At 47.1% G+C, this 16,332-nt stretch overlaps 1 protein-coding gene across 1 annotated transcript in view; it reads right to left on the reverse strand.

The window, feature by feature from the left end:
* DSG2 (desmoglein 2) overlaps positions 1–16,332 on the reverse strand; it is a 486,965-nt gene that overhangs the window by 64,229 nt on the left and 406,404 nt on the right. Inside the window, exon 13 of the mRNA XM_078687378.1 lies at positions 15,085–15,212. Within this exon, the coding sequence (XP_078543504.1) occupies positions 15,085–15,212 (128 nt within the window). The remainder of the gene's footprint in view (positions 1–15,084; positions 15,213–16,332) is intronic.

A 16,332-nucleotide genomic window follows, 5' to 3' on the forward strand; every position in this document is an offset into this window, starting at 1 on the left:
GGCTGCGTAGCAAGGGTGTCCGTGGCCGGGCCTGAAGGCGGGGCCGTGGCTTGCGGTGCAGGGTCTTGGGTAAGGCCGAGTGGCGATCCCGTGACCCGAGCCTGATCCTCGTAACTTTCGGGGCATAGCTCATCCCCTGAGCTATCTTCCGCGGCCCCATAAACTTCTTCGACGTCCCCTACCTCGTCGACGTATTCAAGGCCTCTATCTACGACTCCGTGATCTACGACTCCGTCGTTGTCTTCCGGATCTGCCTCGACCTCCGTCTCGGGCGGGGAGATCTCAAGATGACGGCTTAGGCCCTCTTCTTCCTGGTCGCCGAAGATGTTATCTGGAGCTGGGGCCGCTTGTCTGGCCTCAAGGCGCACCGCGCGCCGGAGCTTAAGCGTCTTCTTCGACCTGAATCTGGAGCAGGCCATGCAGTTGTCCTCGTTATGGTCTGGCGACAGGCATTTGTTGCAGACCGGGTGCACGTCGATATGTGGGTATTTGGACCCACAGACGGGACAGTATTTAAACGGGCTCCGCTCCATGTTGAAAACTTTCGGTCGTGTTGCGATGAGAAGGCCCCGATGTCCGTAGAGTAACTCGACTCCGCAGATTCCGGCTCAAAGAGACGGAAGCACTCGAGACCGTACGCAAACAATACCGACGTAAAGAAACGAAGGCCTTTTGGCCTTAAAGAAGCTATTTTTCTCGGTTCCGACAGAGACGTCGAGACCGCATCCGAACCCAATGGCGGAAAAAAACAATCTGGGGATGGAGCCGATGCCCATGCGCACTGTAGTCCAGGGGAGGAGCCACCTATCTCAGGATACTTCGAAGACTCTTCCAGGACAACAATGTGCGATCATCCGGACCCAACACTAGGCGGCGATCTAATGCAAAGATATGAATTTAGCAGCCCACATGCCTCGAACGCATGAATTCCCTATAGTAAGCCTTAATCAGACCTGGTGCTCTCAACTCCACTGCATGGCATTTTACCCCCAGGGATTTCCTTGCGACCCTTAAGATAGATAGACAGTGTCCACCATGAGCTGGGCATGGCGCAAACTATTGCGAGTCGCTGGAAGCGGCTCACTGTATTCTTCTGAAATTCCCATAACTCACAATCTATGGCTCCCTATTACAGATGAGAAATTAGTCATTTGTGTACTTAAATCCCACTCTATGACAAAGTTTGGTGACTTATTTCCAGCCGCGCAGATATTCGTTAATGTTGGGGGGGAATCGAGTAACCGGGCTGTCCTTTATGGACCAGTTTATTTTCAGCAGGGTGCACAGGGCTCTGCATGCCAAGATATTGGGATATCCATTGGAACCACAGTCCTTCGAGCCTGTATCCCTTTTGATAAACTCTAACGGGACCCGACTGATTTCTAGGTTATACAAAGCCACCATGACTTTGATCCCAAGCCATGATACTAAGGTGCGAGAGACATGGGAGCGTGATCTGGGACATCCTTAGGAAGTTTCCCTTAACAGTCGGCACAAGTAGATACATTTTAAATACCTATGGAGAGCTTATATGACGCCGGCCAAGCTACATGCTATCGATCCACCCCGGCCTCATAACTGTCGCAAGTGTGGTAGCCCTTATGCTGATTTTACTCATTTGACATGGACTTGCCCTGGGATTGCGGATTTCTGGCTAGTCATTTTTGACATGATATCCCAGATGACCCTGTTGACAATAGACCCCACCCGGGAGGTCGAGCTCCTGGGATATGTCTATAATATGCCCAAGAAGCTACGCAGGTTTATTGCACTAGCATTGCTTTTGGCTAAGCGCAAGGTAACTCTCAGATGGGGTAGTAAACAGTTTCCTACAAAAGATGCATGGCTGGTAGTCTTTCATACTGCAACACAAATTGCGAATTATATGCCACATTGCTCCCACCTAACTCCAGACCGAAAGATATCTGGGATCCGTTCAAGACATATTTGGAAACCTTGGAGTCTGTTGCCCCTAGTCATACTCCTGTTGGCATAGTTCCAACTGGTGTGGGTTGAAGGTTTGGCTATTCGAATATATAGTTTATATGTTTTCAGACATGTTTGGGAGGCGGATGTGCCTTAACCTTGGGACGATGTGTACCAAGAAGACTAAATATGTACTGGTCGGGCATGGTATAACCTGATGTCACTTTGTTATGCCTAATGTTCATACTGATCACAAGAAATGTGCAGGAACAATTGTGGAATTGAAATTGCTTTGTAAATGTCGGATACTGATAAATATATATATTTTTTTTAACTAGCACCACACCACATTATGTGTGGTAACTCTTCAACAAGACAAAGATATTGGATGAAGTCAATTATAAATATCACCATCCTGGTTTCCTACCAGCAGATTTTGAAATGCAATGTCCTTAGCCTTTGTAGAGTGATTTTTTTCCACCAGGTTTCTTGGTGTTGGTGAGCTTCAAGTAAGCCTGGGTCTAAAGTTAGTTTCTTTCTCTATACTTTCCTATTTGCAACAAGATCAGAATAGGGGTTTTCTCAAATTTAACAGATAGACTCCGCCCAGAAGTACCATTAGTGCTGCGGATTGACATCATCCAAATGAGCATCCAAATATCTAAAATCTTTGATACCACCAAAGAGAAAGAACATTCAGAAGACCACGAACATAGGAAGTAAAACATAAATAAACAGTCTAAGGTGATACAACTAGGATCAAACACTTTGTAAATCTAGCATAAAAGTCCAAACCAAAAGACAATTAATTAATTTCAGACTGCTTTCATCATTCTTGTTTAAGCGGATTGTAAAAACACTTCCTCTAAGATGGTGTCAAACCTCTTTCAGTCCTCCTTGCAAGGCAGCTTCTTCAACAGCATAACTTTTATTCAAGCATTTTGCACTGATTTGGATGGCATATATAAGTGGTGTCGTGTCTGTGGTACCAAAATGAGTTCTATCACTTTAGTAAGCTACCTGAATATAGTAGGTAAAGTGAGACGCCTGGTCTTCAGGCACAAGAGCGGCTTAAGGTTGTGGCACTGCTGCAATGTCTTCCATGATTGGGTAAACTATACCAGAGGACTAGGCTGCGTCAGGATTTGTTCTTCTGTGAAAGGAAAAACTGGTTGGCAACGGCTTGTGACAAGTTTTGGAACATGACCCAGACCTTTTATTTCACAAACACCACATTTTGTGCCTTCTTTTTACAGGAGTTGGACTGGTTTCAACAGCAGACCCCAAAGGTGTATGGCTTGCACCAGATAGATTACAAAACCAGGGTGCTGGACACAGAAAAAGCAGTGACCTTTTAATAAGTAAACTTGCACATCGTCACAAAAGCTCCAAAACGTGTTCCATGTTTAAAATACCTCTAAGGATCCTCCTTATTCATGCTATAGGCCTACCAAGGACCCTAAGAAACTGCACATGGTCCAAAATGGAACCATAACAATCACTTTTTAACTGGAAAAGACATGAGCCCATATCTTCATGTCGTAAATCAACAAAATACTTAACAGAACTAGTCTCACAGACCAAATCGGAAAGTAACGTATGCTCTAACAACGACTCCAAGCTTTCTAGAGGCAAATGTAAAAGTACTCTAGGAAGGAAACAACTTAACTCATCAGGAATCGAATTATGGAACACAACCTCTTTCATGCAAAAACACCATAACTTTAAAAACCTTCGGGGCTAATCTAAAAAAGCACCTAATGAACAGTGTATCTCCTGATGCCTGATGGGACTCCAAATCTGAATATATATTCTCTAATTCGTTCTCTCTCTCTCTTCAAATTAGTCCTTTTCCCCCTTTCCTCCCACTCATTTTACCCCCGTCCATGCTCTTTGAATGTTTTGCACATAATAAATCCAAATACTGGATATTGGTCCAGAAGAATCACACGAGCCAGGACAAGTAAATTGTACTTCTTATGACTGCATATTTTCGATAAATATGAGACTAAGAAATGGATTGATATGAACTGGGGTCTTGAATCGTATACAAATAGAATTGATTATTTTATGGACTGGGAATCGAACTAGAATTGCAAGGGTTCAATATATGGGATGTTAACAGATCAGTCAGGTTAACAGGAGTGAGACAAATTCCAGAATAAATAGCAGCCATAACAAAATCTAAGGCAAAACATGATAGAATGGATTACTATACACTCCAGTAAATTTTCTTTTTAAGCATTTTCAGTTGAACATCATGATTCTTCATGTCCGTTACATCACAGTTGACTAGCAAGTTATAGGGTAAAACGTCCCTATATTCTATGATAGGTTGAAATTAAGCCACGTTCTATTTCTTGGTAAGTGGAAAGGTACATAGCTTGAGGGATTCTGAATTCTCTATAATGGTTCTTAAACATCTAACTTCTGTGGACCCCATTCAATCACAAGTAGAATCAAGGACCCCCCAGATATTTTTTCAATTTCAACCTATAGAATAATACACAAGAAATACACAAACATGTACACACTATGTGTACTCCGCACATCTACTTTCCTCTGCAAATGTGTATTTAAATATGAAAATGACTGCAAATGGGGATGAGACTCGGGTTGTATTCACAAATCAATAGAAAATTGTGAAATCAAGAACTTTCAGCAGAGGTGGCGTTACAGAAGTAGCAAATGAATTGATATCGACCCCGGACAGAGACAGGTCAGCAATCTAGCTTGGTGTGGTTAAACTTGGGGAGCACATATAAAGGCATGCATCATTGAGCAGTTAAGATCACTGGCTCACTAGGTCTGCAAATGCATATGATGTTCTAGAAAATCATAAGCAATTCAAAAGTATTTTAGTCGGAAACGGATTACTAGTTTAAGTTGAAGCATGTCTGAATGCAAATCGTGACTATGCACATTCACACATTTCAATCCTGAACCAGTAATCAGCTACTGACTAATTGTTTTATTATATGCTTATTTCTTTTTTTTTTTATATATCCTTGTTGATTTTATTAATACATATATCAAATAAACTGAGGTGGGAATACTGTGTACTTCAAGCAAATACTATGGTTACTTACTGAAACTACTTTCTTCGTGGATGAAACCACCTTTTTACAGTTATTTAGCTTAAAATGCTTACAACTCACAGAACATGCTGATTACAAGTTATGTGGGTCAGCAAACCCTGAATAGGCTAAGGGGTCCACTGGCTACAGTTTAATATCGTTGTTTTGAGATTAGAGAGACCCCTTTGCACACCAGGGGAGTAGGGTACTTGTACAGTAACCAGAAAAACTTTCCCTTGGTGGACACACTGTAATTGCATACACCCTATACTCATAGAAAAATTCACATATGGTCACTGTGCCCTACACACTATAGCATACCCACACGCAGATTGTATCATTCAAAAATGTTATTCTTTTTATAAAAAAAGACCAAATAGTCTTGTTCGCAGATTTTAACCTTAAAAACAACAGCACAAATCGTGCCCACATTTAAAAATTCACAATTTCATCAACAATTATGCAGGCAAAAATGGTTAAAAATACATTGTTTTACAATACATTATTCATGAGCACAAATATCTGAAAAAGGAAATCAAATTCACAAAAAAGGGGAGAGACATACAAAGACGTAATAATTAGTCATTCAATATTGCACATCTGAGGACCGAACAATCACACAATTTAACCCTGGGCCCTTTTTAATGTTGTCTAAAGGATAGATTAGTTCTCTTGATTGCGCAGAGCTAGCGTCGACGCGTTTCAATGGCTATTCCAGATATACTGCCATCTTTATCAAGACTAGAGGATCAGTCTCTCCTAATTTCTGGGCACTGGTTGGTTGCCACTGACAGGATTGTTCCTGGTTACATTAAGGCTTTTTTATCTTCAGGAGATCGCTCAAGAGTTCACTTTTCAGAAGATAGAACCTCCAACGTAATACATTCCTTTGGACAGTTAAAACGTCTCATTGGGTCCGCCCTTTCTCTTCGCCCTCTGTTATATCCGATTATTGCCTTGTCTGGATACAGTTGCTCTTTAGGGTCTATGCTGACGGGCTCTGTTTCTTTTCTTCTTATAGTTACATCAGGATCCCAATATCAAACCAGTGCTCGTCACGTATTGCGCTGGTATAATTTGGTTCAAGGGGTGGATAAACTTTGAGCCTTGTTGGGAGTTACACTTCCGGCGTTCGCCTAGGTCGAATTATTCCACTCCCGAGGGCCTCTCGTTGCAGACCTTCCTGTTGCAGTTTCACCAATCAGAAACGTTTCTGATTGGTGAAACTGCAACAGGAAGGTCCGCAACGAGAGGCCATCGGGAGTGAGCGATCTCCTGATGATAAAAAAGCCTTAATGTAACCAGGAACAATCCTGTCAGTGGCAACCAACCAGTGCCCAGAAATTAGGAGAGACTGATCATCTAGTCTTGATAAAGATGGCAGTATATCTGGAATAGCCATCGAAACGCGTCGCCGCTACCTCTGCGCAATCAAGAGAACTAATCTATCCTGTAGACAAAATTAACAAGCATTTACAATGCAATGGTTTTGCCTTTTGAAAAGTTTGAGCTATTGGCATTGTAAATGACAAAATGTTTATTTATTTGTTGGTTTTGAAAATAAATAAATAAATGGCATTGTCATTTACAATGCCAATAGCGCAATCTCTCGCAAATGCGAGACCTATAGCATTTGCAATGCAATAGGTCGCGTATTTACAGAGACGGATGGTGTGCACCTTCAAAAGGCCAAATGAACACCAGAGCGCAAACAAACAAGATTAACTTCTCGAGCACCAGCATCGCATTCTTTTCTGCACAGAGGGACACAAGGTTGACTCAGCTAATTAGGAACCTGATAGCGCTCGACACACAGAGGGACATTAATTACTTCTCCCACGCACATCCCCCCTCGAGCCAACAACTCAATGGTTTCCCCCACCCGAGCTCGCAGCACCGCTTTGTTGTGTTGCTAAACACTATTTGCATTTCTATACCTTGATAAATCCCGAGCTAGCGGAATACAAGCGCCTCATTGTCACACCTGCCGACGCGCTGCTTTGCCCCCTCCCCTGGGCGCCATTCCGGTCAGATGCGTTATTTCAGTCCCATCGGCCATTAACTTACATCCTTTCCTCTTTCTGCACCGCAGCAAAAGACACTTCCTAAATGGAGGCCGTCTGGGAGAAGCGGGCTACCATTCCAACTCACTCGAGGCCTAATTAACACCTATTCGTAAAAAACATTTTATTGGGAGGTCAGGGAACAGTCGCAGATACAAACAGAGGATCGCCTGACCACACAAAGCACTCACGGACAGCGGGAGGGGGGCGGGCTCACGGACAGCGGGAGGGGGGATAGGCACACGGACCGGACAGCAGTAGTGCCAAGAAGCCTGCATCCAGTCCAGAAGGGCAGGGTATCAAAGGAGACAAGTGTGCACACATTTAATGACATTTAACTGTTATCCAGCAGTCGTGGCCTGGCTGATGCCCACGGGGATGACTCAGGATATAGCGCCTCCGGTGAGGGTTCGTCCCCTGATGTCTGGGAGCTACAGGCGAGGCGCCCGTGGAAATCTGTCAATACAAACTCTGGCAGTTTCTTTCTTCGTGGAAAGTAAAGTGAAGAAGACGCTAAAAAAACTGCCTATTTTAAGTTCGGTTTGAATAATGGGACCTGGGGGCCCACTTAAAATGGGAAACTACATGTCCCAGCATACCAAGTGTTGGAGGCTGACATGCTAGGCGTGGCAGGAGGCCAGCCTCTTGACAGGGGGCCCTGGGTAGGTATTTGATAATGAGGCCTGGGCAGGCCTAGGCCTGAACCTTCATTCACCAGGAAGGGCTGAGACAGCCAACACTGACTTGCATAAATGCATCTTTACCGAAGCAAACCTTTCCCGCCTTTGTCTAGAAATGCAGCGCTCAGACTCTATAGAAACGTCTTCCGAAGGCTCGGCGCATGGAAGTCCATCCAACATTCGTGTTTTTTTTGTTTCTGGCCAATATGATGTGGTTTCTTAGTTAACAGTTATTCGGTGACTCCTCGAAGGTATCAAGCAGGCGCTGTGGCTCGTCCCAATGTCTGAACAGCCGTCTTCGAGGCGCTATGCAATGAATGTAAAGCTTTGTCACACATGGGGGATACGGGAGGACATTACATGGCTAGGAAACCTTTGTTTCCATATATAGTGGCGAAGTGGAAGGCAGCTTCTGGCTGTGTAGACGGGCTCGACGGCACAGATGCCCCAGGAGGTGGCTCACAGTGGGTCTGTCTGCGGGGTTAGAGCTCAGGAGGGTCTGGCAGGGGTGCCGCGACACGACAGAGGCCCGTGCCAGCATTGCAGATGGCACCGGCTCACCATCTGGAAACTCCTCGGCAGCCCTCGCTCCGTAGGTGACTCGGGCTGGCAGCTGGCTCACAATATGCTCTACCAGCCCTGCAGGTGGCACTGGACTGCACTCCCGGCGCACCACAGGCGGTACGGTGGCACGGTTCTGCAAACTGGCTACACGCAGCACAGTGGGCACACCGAAGGCCGTGGCGTGCGGTTTGAGCCTGCCACACTGTACCAGCTCTGCAGGTGCAACTGGCGGGCTGTGCCAGCTCTGAGGTTGGCAAGGGCCCGCAATCTGTGGACGCCCCGCGCTGTGCCAGCTCTGAGGTTGGCAAGGGCCCGCAATCTGTGGTCTCCACAGGCTATGCCAGCTCTGACGTTGGCAAGGGCCCGTATCTGGGCACACCTCGGGCTGTACAGGCTCTGAGGGTGGCATAGGCCCGCGGTCTGTGGACACCACGGGCTGTGCCAGCTCTGAGGGTGGCAAGGGCCCGCATCTGGGCACACCTCTGGCTGTAAAGCGCAGTGACATCCTAGGTTTTACGCGTCAGAGAGCTCGCCCGCTCCCACAAACTCCACGCAGGCAGCATCGAGATGAAAGCGCCGCGCTTTGCCAGGGATCAGACTCCGCTGGGCCCCGGCAGGGAGGGCGCGTCCTGCCCTCGGGAGCGCGCGCTGCGCCCACAGCCCTGGCAGCAGCAAACACGCCAGAAATGTGCGGATTGTTTGTCACGGTTAGGTCGTTTTGTTTCGTTTTCAAGACAGAAAATATATAATTAAAGACTGGATTCAAAAAGAAGCAACAAGCGCCTTGAAGCCCCTCTCCAAAGGACTGACTTCCGGCTTCTGTAAAGCGCCACGCATGAACGGCCTACTGTGAACGGCTGCAGCTGAGCCAATATTCAGGGCTCAATGGGCACTCAGGCATCTGGGCCCCGGTGCCACTGCACCTGCCGCACCAACGGAAGCTACGTCCCTGAACGTACTAGGAAAGAGAAACCCGCCCGTGCAGTGTAAGCGCTGGGGATGGGGAGGATAGAGGCCCTCTGTGAACCCCCTGCTAGTGGGGTGGTGGTGGGGGAGGCTGGCTGAGGGAGAGCACTGTCATCGCGGCAGTATTCTAGCGCTTGAAGCACTCCGCCTGTGCTCGGCGCTGTACGGTGCAGTACGACAGGCATCTGGACAGTACGGGGACGGGTACATCTGTGTGCCTGGAATGTTTAAAGGCCCAGGGCGCTGGCCTGTAAGTGGGGCTCCTCTGTACTATGACAAACACCACACCTTGCCTGTGTGTGAGGGCAGAGCACGTCACGGCTGTCACACAGCCGCCTCTAACGCAAAGCTCCCCACTTTACTGCAGGGGTGCGCAGGACCCGGGCTGCATGCACCGGGGCCCAGGGGCGGGACCTCAGGAATATACACCTGCCTGAAGCCCGCGTCGCCTGCACTGGCGTTATACACAACACAGCGCCTAGTCACAAAATCAGGAAAAATGTAAACGTGACAAGAGGCTTGAAATCCGAGCAGTGCAGCTGCCCCTGAGTGCGATGTGAGCGGACAGGGCCGAGCCCGGGCTTGGTCGTGCAGCAGAGACTTCTCTCAACTGAGAGGCCCCCTGGAGCCTGGCATCGGGGGTGCAGCAGAGACTGCCTCGGTTGAGAGGCCCCCTGGTGCCCGGGCTCGGGGTGCAGCAGAGACTGCTCTCAGCTGAGAGGCCCCCTGGAGCCTGGGATCGGGAGTGCAGCAGAGACTGCTCTCAGCTGAGAGGCCTCCTGGAGCCCGGGCTCGGGGTGCAGCAGAGACTGCTCTCAGCTGAGAGGCCCCCTGGAGCCTGGGATCGGGAGTTCAGCAGAGGCTGCTCTCGGCTGAGAGGCCCCTGGTACAGAGACCGAAGCACAGAGAGAGGACAGACAAACAGACACAGGAGTATTTGCAGATGGAGAGCGCACGGTCTGGCATGGACAACGCCAGTTCCGGTGTCCTCGAGACATGGGCACATACCTGCCTAGAGTGCACAGACAGAGGGCCGGGCAGCCAAGGACAGACAGACAGGACAGACTGACAGACACTAGAGTCCAAGCGCACATGCTCAGTGGAGGAGGTTTAGAGATGCGGTACAAGCAGGGGCCTAGGGGAGGGGCAGGTACAACCAGGGGCCTAAGGCAGCAAGGGAAGGTACAAGCAGGGGCCTAGGGGAGGGGGCAGGTCCAAGCAGGGGCCTAGGGCAGCAGGGGCAGGAACAAGCTGGGGCCTAGGGGAGGGGACAGGTACAAGCATGGGCCTAGGGCAGCAGGGGCAGGAACAAGCAGGGGCCTAGGGCAGCAGGGGCAGGTACAAGCAGGGGCCTAAGGCAGCAGGGGCAGGTACAAGCAGGGGCCTAGGGGAGGGGGCAGGTACAAGCAGGGGCCTAGGGCAGCAGGGGCAGGTACAAGCAGGGGCCTAGGGGAGAGGGCAGGTACAAGCAGGGGTCTAGGGCAGCAAGGGCAGGTACAAGCAGGGGTCTAGGGCAGCAAGGGCAGGTACAAGCTGGGGCCTAGGGGAGGGGCAGGTACAAGCAGGGGCCTAGGGCTGCAGGGGCATGAACAAGCAGGGGCCTGGGGGAGGGGCAGGTACAAGCAGGGGCCTAGGGCAGCAGGGGCAGGTATAAACTGGGGCCTCGGGTGGAGGGGAGGGACTGCAATAAGCAGGGGTTTAGGGGAGCAGGGGCAGGGGCAGGAACAGGCAGGGGCTAGGGGAGGGCGGGTCTGGTACAAGCGGGGGCTGCGTGCGTAGCATCGCGCGAGGATAGACACCAAAACGCCGCCCGCTAACAGAAGGTGCAGGAACAGGTGATCCCACATGGATGCTGGCATGAAAGCAGGTAGACTGAAGTACGAGAAGGGAAACACAACCACACAAACAAGCAGGCAAGAAAACAAAAGAAGTACACGTATTCTGCAAAATAAGTACCATAGCAGCATGTCCTCCTGTCCAGGGCTGAGTCTGGGGCCCAAGCCACATACTGTTCTCATTAGATTTCGCCTGCGCCGAAAAGCTGCGCGGTGCGCAGCTTTCGACAGGCGAAACCTAAAAAGGGCCCAGAGTTAGATTTTGTGATTGTTAGGTTCTCAGATGTGCAATATTGAATGACTAATTATTACGTCTTTGTACGTCTCTCCCCTTTTTTTGTGAATTTTATTTCCTTTTTCAGATATTTGTGCTGATGAATAATGTATTGTAAAACAATGTATTTTTAACCATTTTTGCGTGTATAATTGTGTTGATGAAATTGTGAATTTTTAAATGTGGGCACGATTTGTGCTGTTGTTTTTAAGGTTAAAATCTGCGAACAAGACTTTTTGGTCTTTTTTTATAAAAAATAATACAATTTTTGAATGATACAATCTGCGTGTGGGTATGCTATAGTGTGTAGGGCACAGTGACCATATGTGAATTTTTCTAGGAGTATAGGGTGTATGCAATTACAGTGTGTCCACCAAGGGAACGTTTTACAGTTTAATATCCCCTGCTGTAATATAAACTTTCTGGCACAATGGGGTTGCTTTACCTTAAGTGCATTGGCCATTTTCTTTTTCTACAATATGCTGTGTTGGGGTCTATATAAACGCCCTTGGCCCAACTTGTGTTTAAGGTTTGACTGATTGAGACTCTGGCTCAGTTGATTGAACTTTGGTTTTAGGGTAACTAGGACCTAGGACTATCTTTATTTCAGGATCAGTCCCAGTTTCCCTTTTCCTACTTCTGCACTCTATGCGACCAAAAGCTGGATATAGTTCAATTTTTTTGGTGTACATTTTCATTATGTTGGAGTTATCTACCGTAATTTTGGGATACTCTTGTTAAGCAAAATTCCTCTGGAGGAAACCCACCTCTCTATTTAGTGCATCACATTGGGGTACACTGTGCAGAGAGGTCGACGAGATCCTTATTGGTTTACAGAGGCAATAGTAGATAACACTAACGCTCTATTTTGTGGTAGGGTGGGCGAGCAGTTTGGCTTATCAAATGGTAGTGCTAAGCATTTGTTGTATTCACAGAGGCAATAAATAATACACATGCTCAGGGAATGAAGTTGAGACCAAATTAGAAAAATAGAACTCTTATTATTTAAATATTTAGACCAAGAACTTCAGGTACAGGGTAAATAGTTTTCACAATACGATACATGACAGTAGTAAACAATCACAGTTGCGCGCAATTACGCACAATACATTTGCTATGGAAGGAAAAAGCAAGGCAATATAGTTGTTGTGTGGTTACCCTTGTAGAAATCGGTAGGTTTGGGTCAAGGTCCAAAGTGCCAAGGCCAAGTTTTTGGGAGCTTTCTGGGTTTCTTGGGAGCAAGGAAAAAGGGGACTTTGTAGCTAGCGTGCTACGAAGCCAGGCAGGCATCTGTAAATGCAAAGTAAAGGGGGACTTGCAGGCAAGTCCAAGGGCTCTCAAGGGAGAGGAGGATGAAAAGGCATTCGGGCCTCGGAAGCACAGCTGGTTAGAAGATACTCTGGCCGGACAGGTTAGGTGCAGTGAAGATGGGCAGCTGAGCAAAGGCACGCGAAGTTGAACCTGCTTGGAGCGACGATTCTTGAGCTGCTGGGCCACTGCTGAGGTGCGTCTCCGGAGTCCTTAAGTCCCTCGTCGGGTGCGGACTTACTGTGTTGGAGTCACCCTGGACTTTGTTTTCTAGATTTTTGAAGCTCGGGTCCGGTACCCTGGAAATTGGTGCCTGGCAGCTCAAGTGGGTCCTGGAGCCTAAAGACTTGGTGCGGAGGGCGAGCTGTGCCTCCGGAGCAGGAGTACCTTCGGATGGTACTCTGAGACGTTGTTGGGCTGGGGGAGATGGACGACTCTGGACAGGACTTTGCTGTTTTTGGTGCCTTCAGGGAGATAGTACCTCTACCTCAAGGGAGTTTGTTGGTGATATTCAAAGTACTGAAGACTCTCCAGCATTTGTGGATACCACACAGCAACGAGACGAGCTGGAGGATGGCGCTGTCAAGTTCTAGGGTGGCAGGAAGGAGTTTGCGCCCAAAAGTCCACAACAACGTCTGCAGTTCTCAAACAGTAGTTCTTCATTTGACGTCTTCTTTTGTCCATGGAATATTAATTCAGGGTCTGGGGATGCCACCTAAATACTAAATTTAGAGGGGTTTACCGGGGAGTGACAGGAAGTGGTAAATGGGCCCCTTACCTGGGGTGTCAACACCCTCTATTAAGCCCACCTCCTGCGGTGGGGGGACATACCACAAGCCCTGATTGGAGCAGTACCACCATCTTCAAGATGGTGGGAGCCGAAAAATGTGCTTCATTTTGCCTCCAACACCTGAGGGGTTGAGTTGGCAGAGGAGGGCACACCTAGTACTGAATTTTGGATTTCCCGCCTGTCTTCACGCCAAAAGGGGTGAGGACAAGAGGAGGGACCTACTCCTATCTGGAGAAGATGGGTTTGTGTTTCAAAGGCGGCAAGGCCTTTGAAGCTTCCCACCATAGATGGCAGTTCCTGACCGGGGGCTTTCGCTCTCACGATGAGGTCAGAACTCTGGTGGTGATAGGCTGGCTTAGACCAGCGTGTGACCACACTAAGGTTTGGTCCTCTGTGTGAAATGTTTAATAAATAAGACACTGGAATCAGGGCAGGTTTATTAAGATGAGATGTTCGCTACCAAACATCAATACAGTGAAGCCATAATGGAGCTGTGGAACTCGTAATGATGAGTGTCCAGCCCAAGTACCCCTTATGGCTTCCTTGTTCATTTGCAATATCCTGGAATCAACATAGATATTGGAGGGGCATATCTGCTCATGCAGATATGTCATCACAGGAGATATAGTGCACCTTGGCTTAAGGCCTGCTAGAGGGGTGTCTTACCTATATCCCATGCAGTGTCTGGGGGCATGGCATGTGCCATGTCGACTCTACAGTGTTGTCTGCACCAAGGCATGCAGTCTGCAATGGCAGTGTGCATGGCCTTATTGAGGGGACCCTAGGGTTGCACAATTCCTGCTGCTACCCTTGGTGCCCTCTTCAGGGCCAATGCCCAGTTCAGGTGTACCATTTACAAGGGACTTACAAGGGGTTCTGAAGTTGTGCCAATTGGGGAAAAAAGCACGTTTAGGGAAAGAGCTTCTGGCACAGGGAACATGGTTGCAGGGACTAGGTGTATTTTCAGTCGAAATTACACCATTTTCCAGACAAAAATGGGGGCTAACCATGTTCAAATGAGGAACTTACCTACATCCTTTATCACACCACAGCACGTAATTATGTGCCATTTGCAGTAAAAAGTTACTGCAAGCATGTCATTTGTGGTAAACATTTACTGTGAACGCATCAGAATAACACACAGAGCACAATGCAAGCGGCTGTTTGTGGTGTCTTTGTCTTAATGCACTATTTTTTCAGAGCAAAATTCATCCTTGCATGCAAATGAGACAAAGGAAAGTATTTTGAGCTAAAATATAGCGGCAAATACATATTTTGCATAATTGAATGTGATTTTCTCGAAATTTTGCATAATTATGCAAAAGTAAATTGCGCACTCTTTGCACACCCCTAAACTGGAAATGCCTGATACTGTAGTGCTACTAGAATATGTATACCAAAGTGATAACAAAAGGTACAGTAATAAAAATTATCATAGTCTTGTGGTTTGCAAACTGTCTTTGTGCTTTACACAGGAAAAAAATATAAGCAAATGTGATTTTCCTGGGTAACATGTATATGTGCTCCTGTTTGGAGTTCACAACAAGCAACTTAAATTCAAATTTATAAATTGCAAACAAAGTTTAAAAAAAATTGCTCACCATGTCTTCAGGTGTCCCCTCATTATTCCAGGAACGCAACATTTCTACAGGTCCATCAGGTATTGCTGTAAAGCCTTTTCCACCAGCTCCAGCTCCACAGTAACACACAAGCAATAAAAGGGGCAAAACTGTGAAACGAAAGTAAAGTGCAGTATGTTAGAATGTATGCAGTATTTTTGAGGCAATAAAATTGGGTAAGGTTTTGGCAGGGAAAAACATCTGTGGAGGTTCATACCAAGAACCGTACCCTTACACTAGCATTAACATAAATAACAGAGATAGAGGGCCACCCACAACTATATAAGTATTCCTCCCCACCAGGTGTGGGCAGGCAGAGTCAACAAAGTGGATTATACAAATGCACCACCGGCAACTAAAAAATGACACATGGTCAGGTGAGCGCAACACTAAATTCAGCATACCGTTATAGCTGTGGGTGGTCTTCTATCTTGCTGCTGTTGTTATTTATGTTAACACTAGTACAAGGGTACGGCTCAGATGGTTTTCCCTGCCCAAACCTAATGGTGGGTTGGGTTTAACCTCACACCTTGTGGTTGATCCTGTATTTCTTGACAAAACCAAACGGATATGGTTTTTACAAATAGCTGCAGAGATTCAGACCATTAATACTAGGAAGGGTTACCCTAGTAAATATATGATGATTATACATGCACATATTCTCTATGGGGGCGGGGGGGAATATGTTTGAGTCAACTGTGTCCTTGATTTAATAATTTCTGTCCTCTGACATATCTATGCCCTGCGACAGCTGATACACATATGTCCTTTGATCACTGTAGGATGTTATGCCGCCTTGAGTTTGTGCCAAGGTTAAGTTGGAGATGTGAACCTGACAACTGCGGGTAAGCACATATTCTATATTGGTTATAGAATTATATATATCTTTTTTGGCAAATTGCTACGTGAATTTGTCAGCCCTTGTTAACTGCAGCAACTCTTAGAGAATGAGTATGATGCTTAAGAGTTAGTAATTCTTGCTGACATACTTTAAACCTATGTGTTTATTTTAGATGCATCAACCTGTTGATCGCTGACTAAGTGGTGTCCACTTCACCAATGGTTCAGTATTTAGCACTACTTATAGCTTTTCACATTGTTGCAGAAGCTTCTATTAGGTCCTGAAGAAGGCCGACACACCTCTAGCGAGTTTCCCAGCTCATCTACAGTATTTAGTATACCTCTATCAAAAGATCGCTGAGCTCCTTCTTAGTGAAGGAGTTGTAGCCC

This window comes from Lissotriton helveticus, chromosome 4_1, assembly GCF_964261635.1.
Source record: "Lissotriton helveticus chromosome 4_1, aLisHel1.1, whole genome shotgun sequence".
NCBI lineage: Eukaryota > Metazoa > Chordata > Amphibia > Caudata > Salamandridae > Lissotriton > Lissotriton helveticus.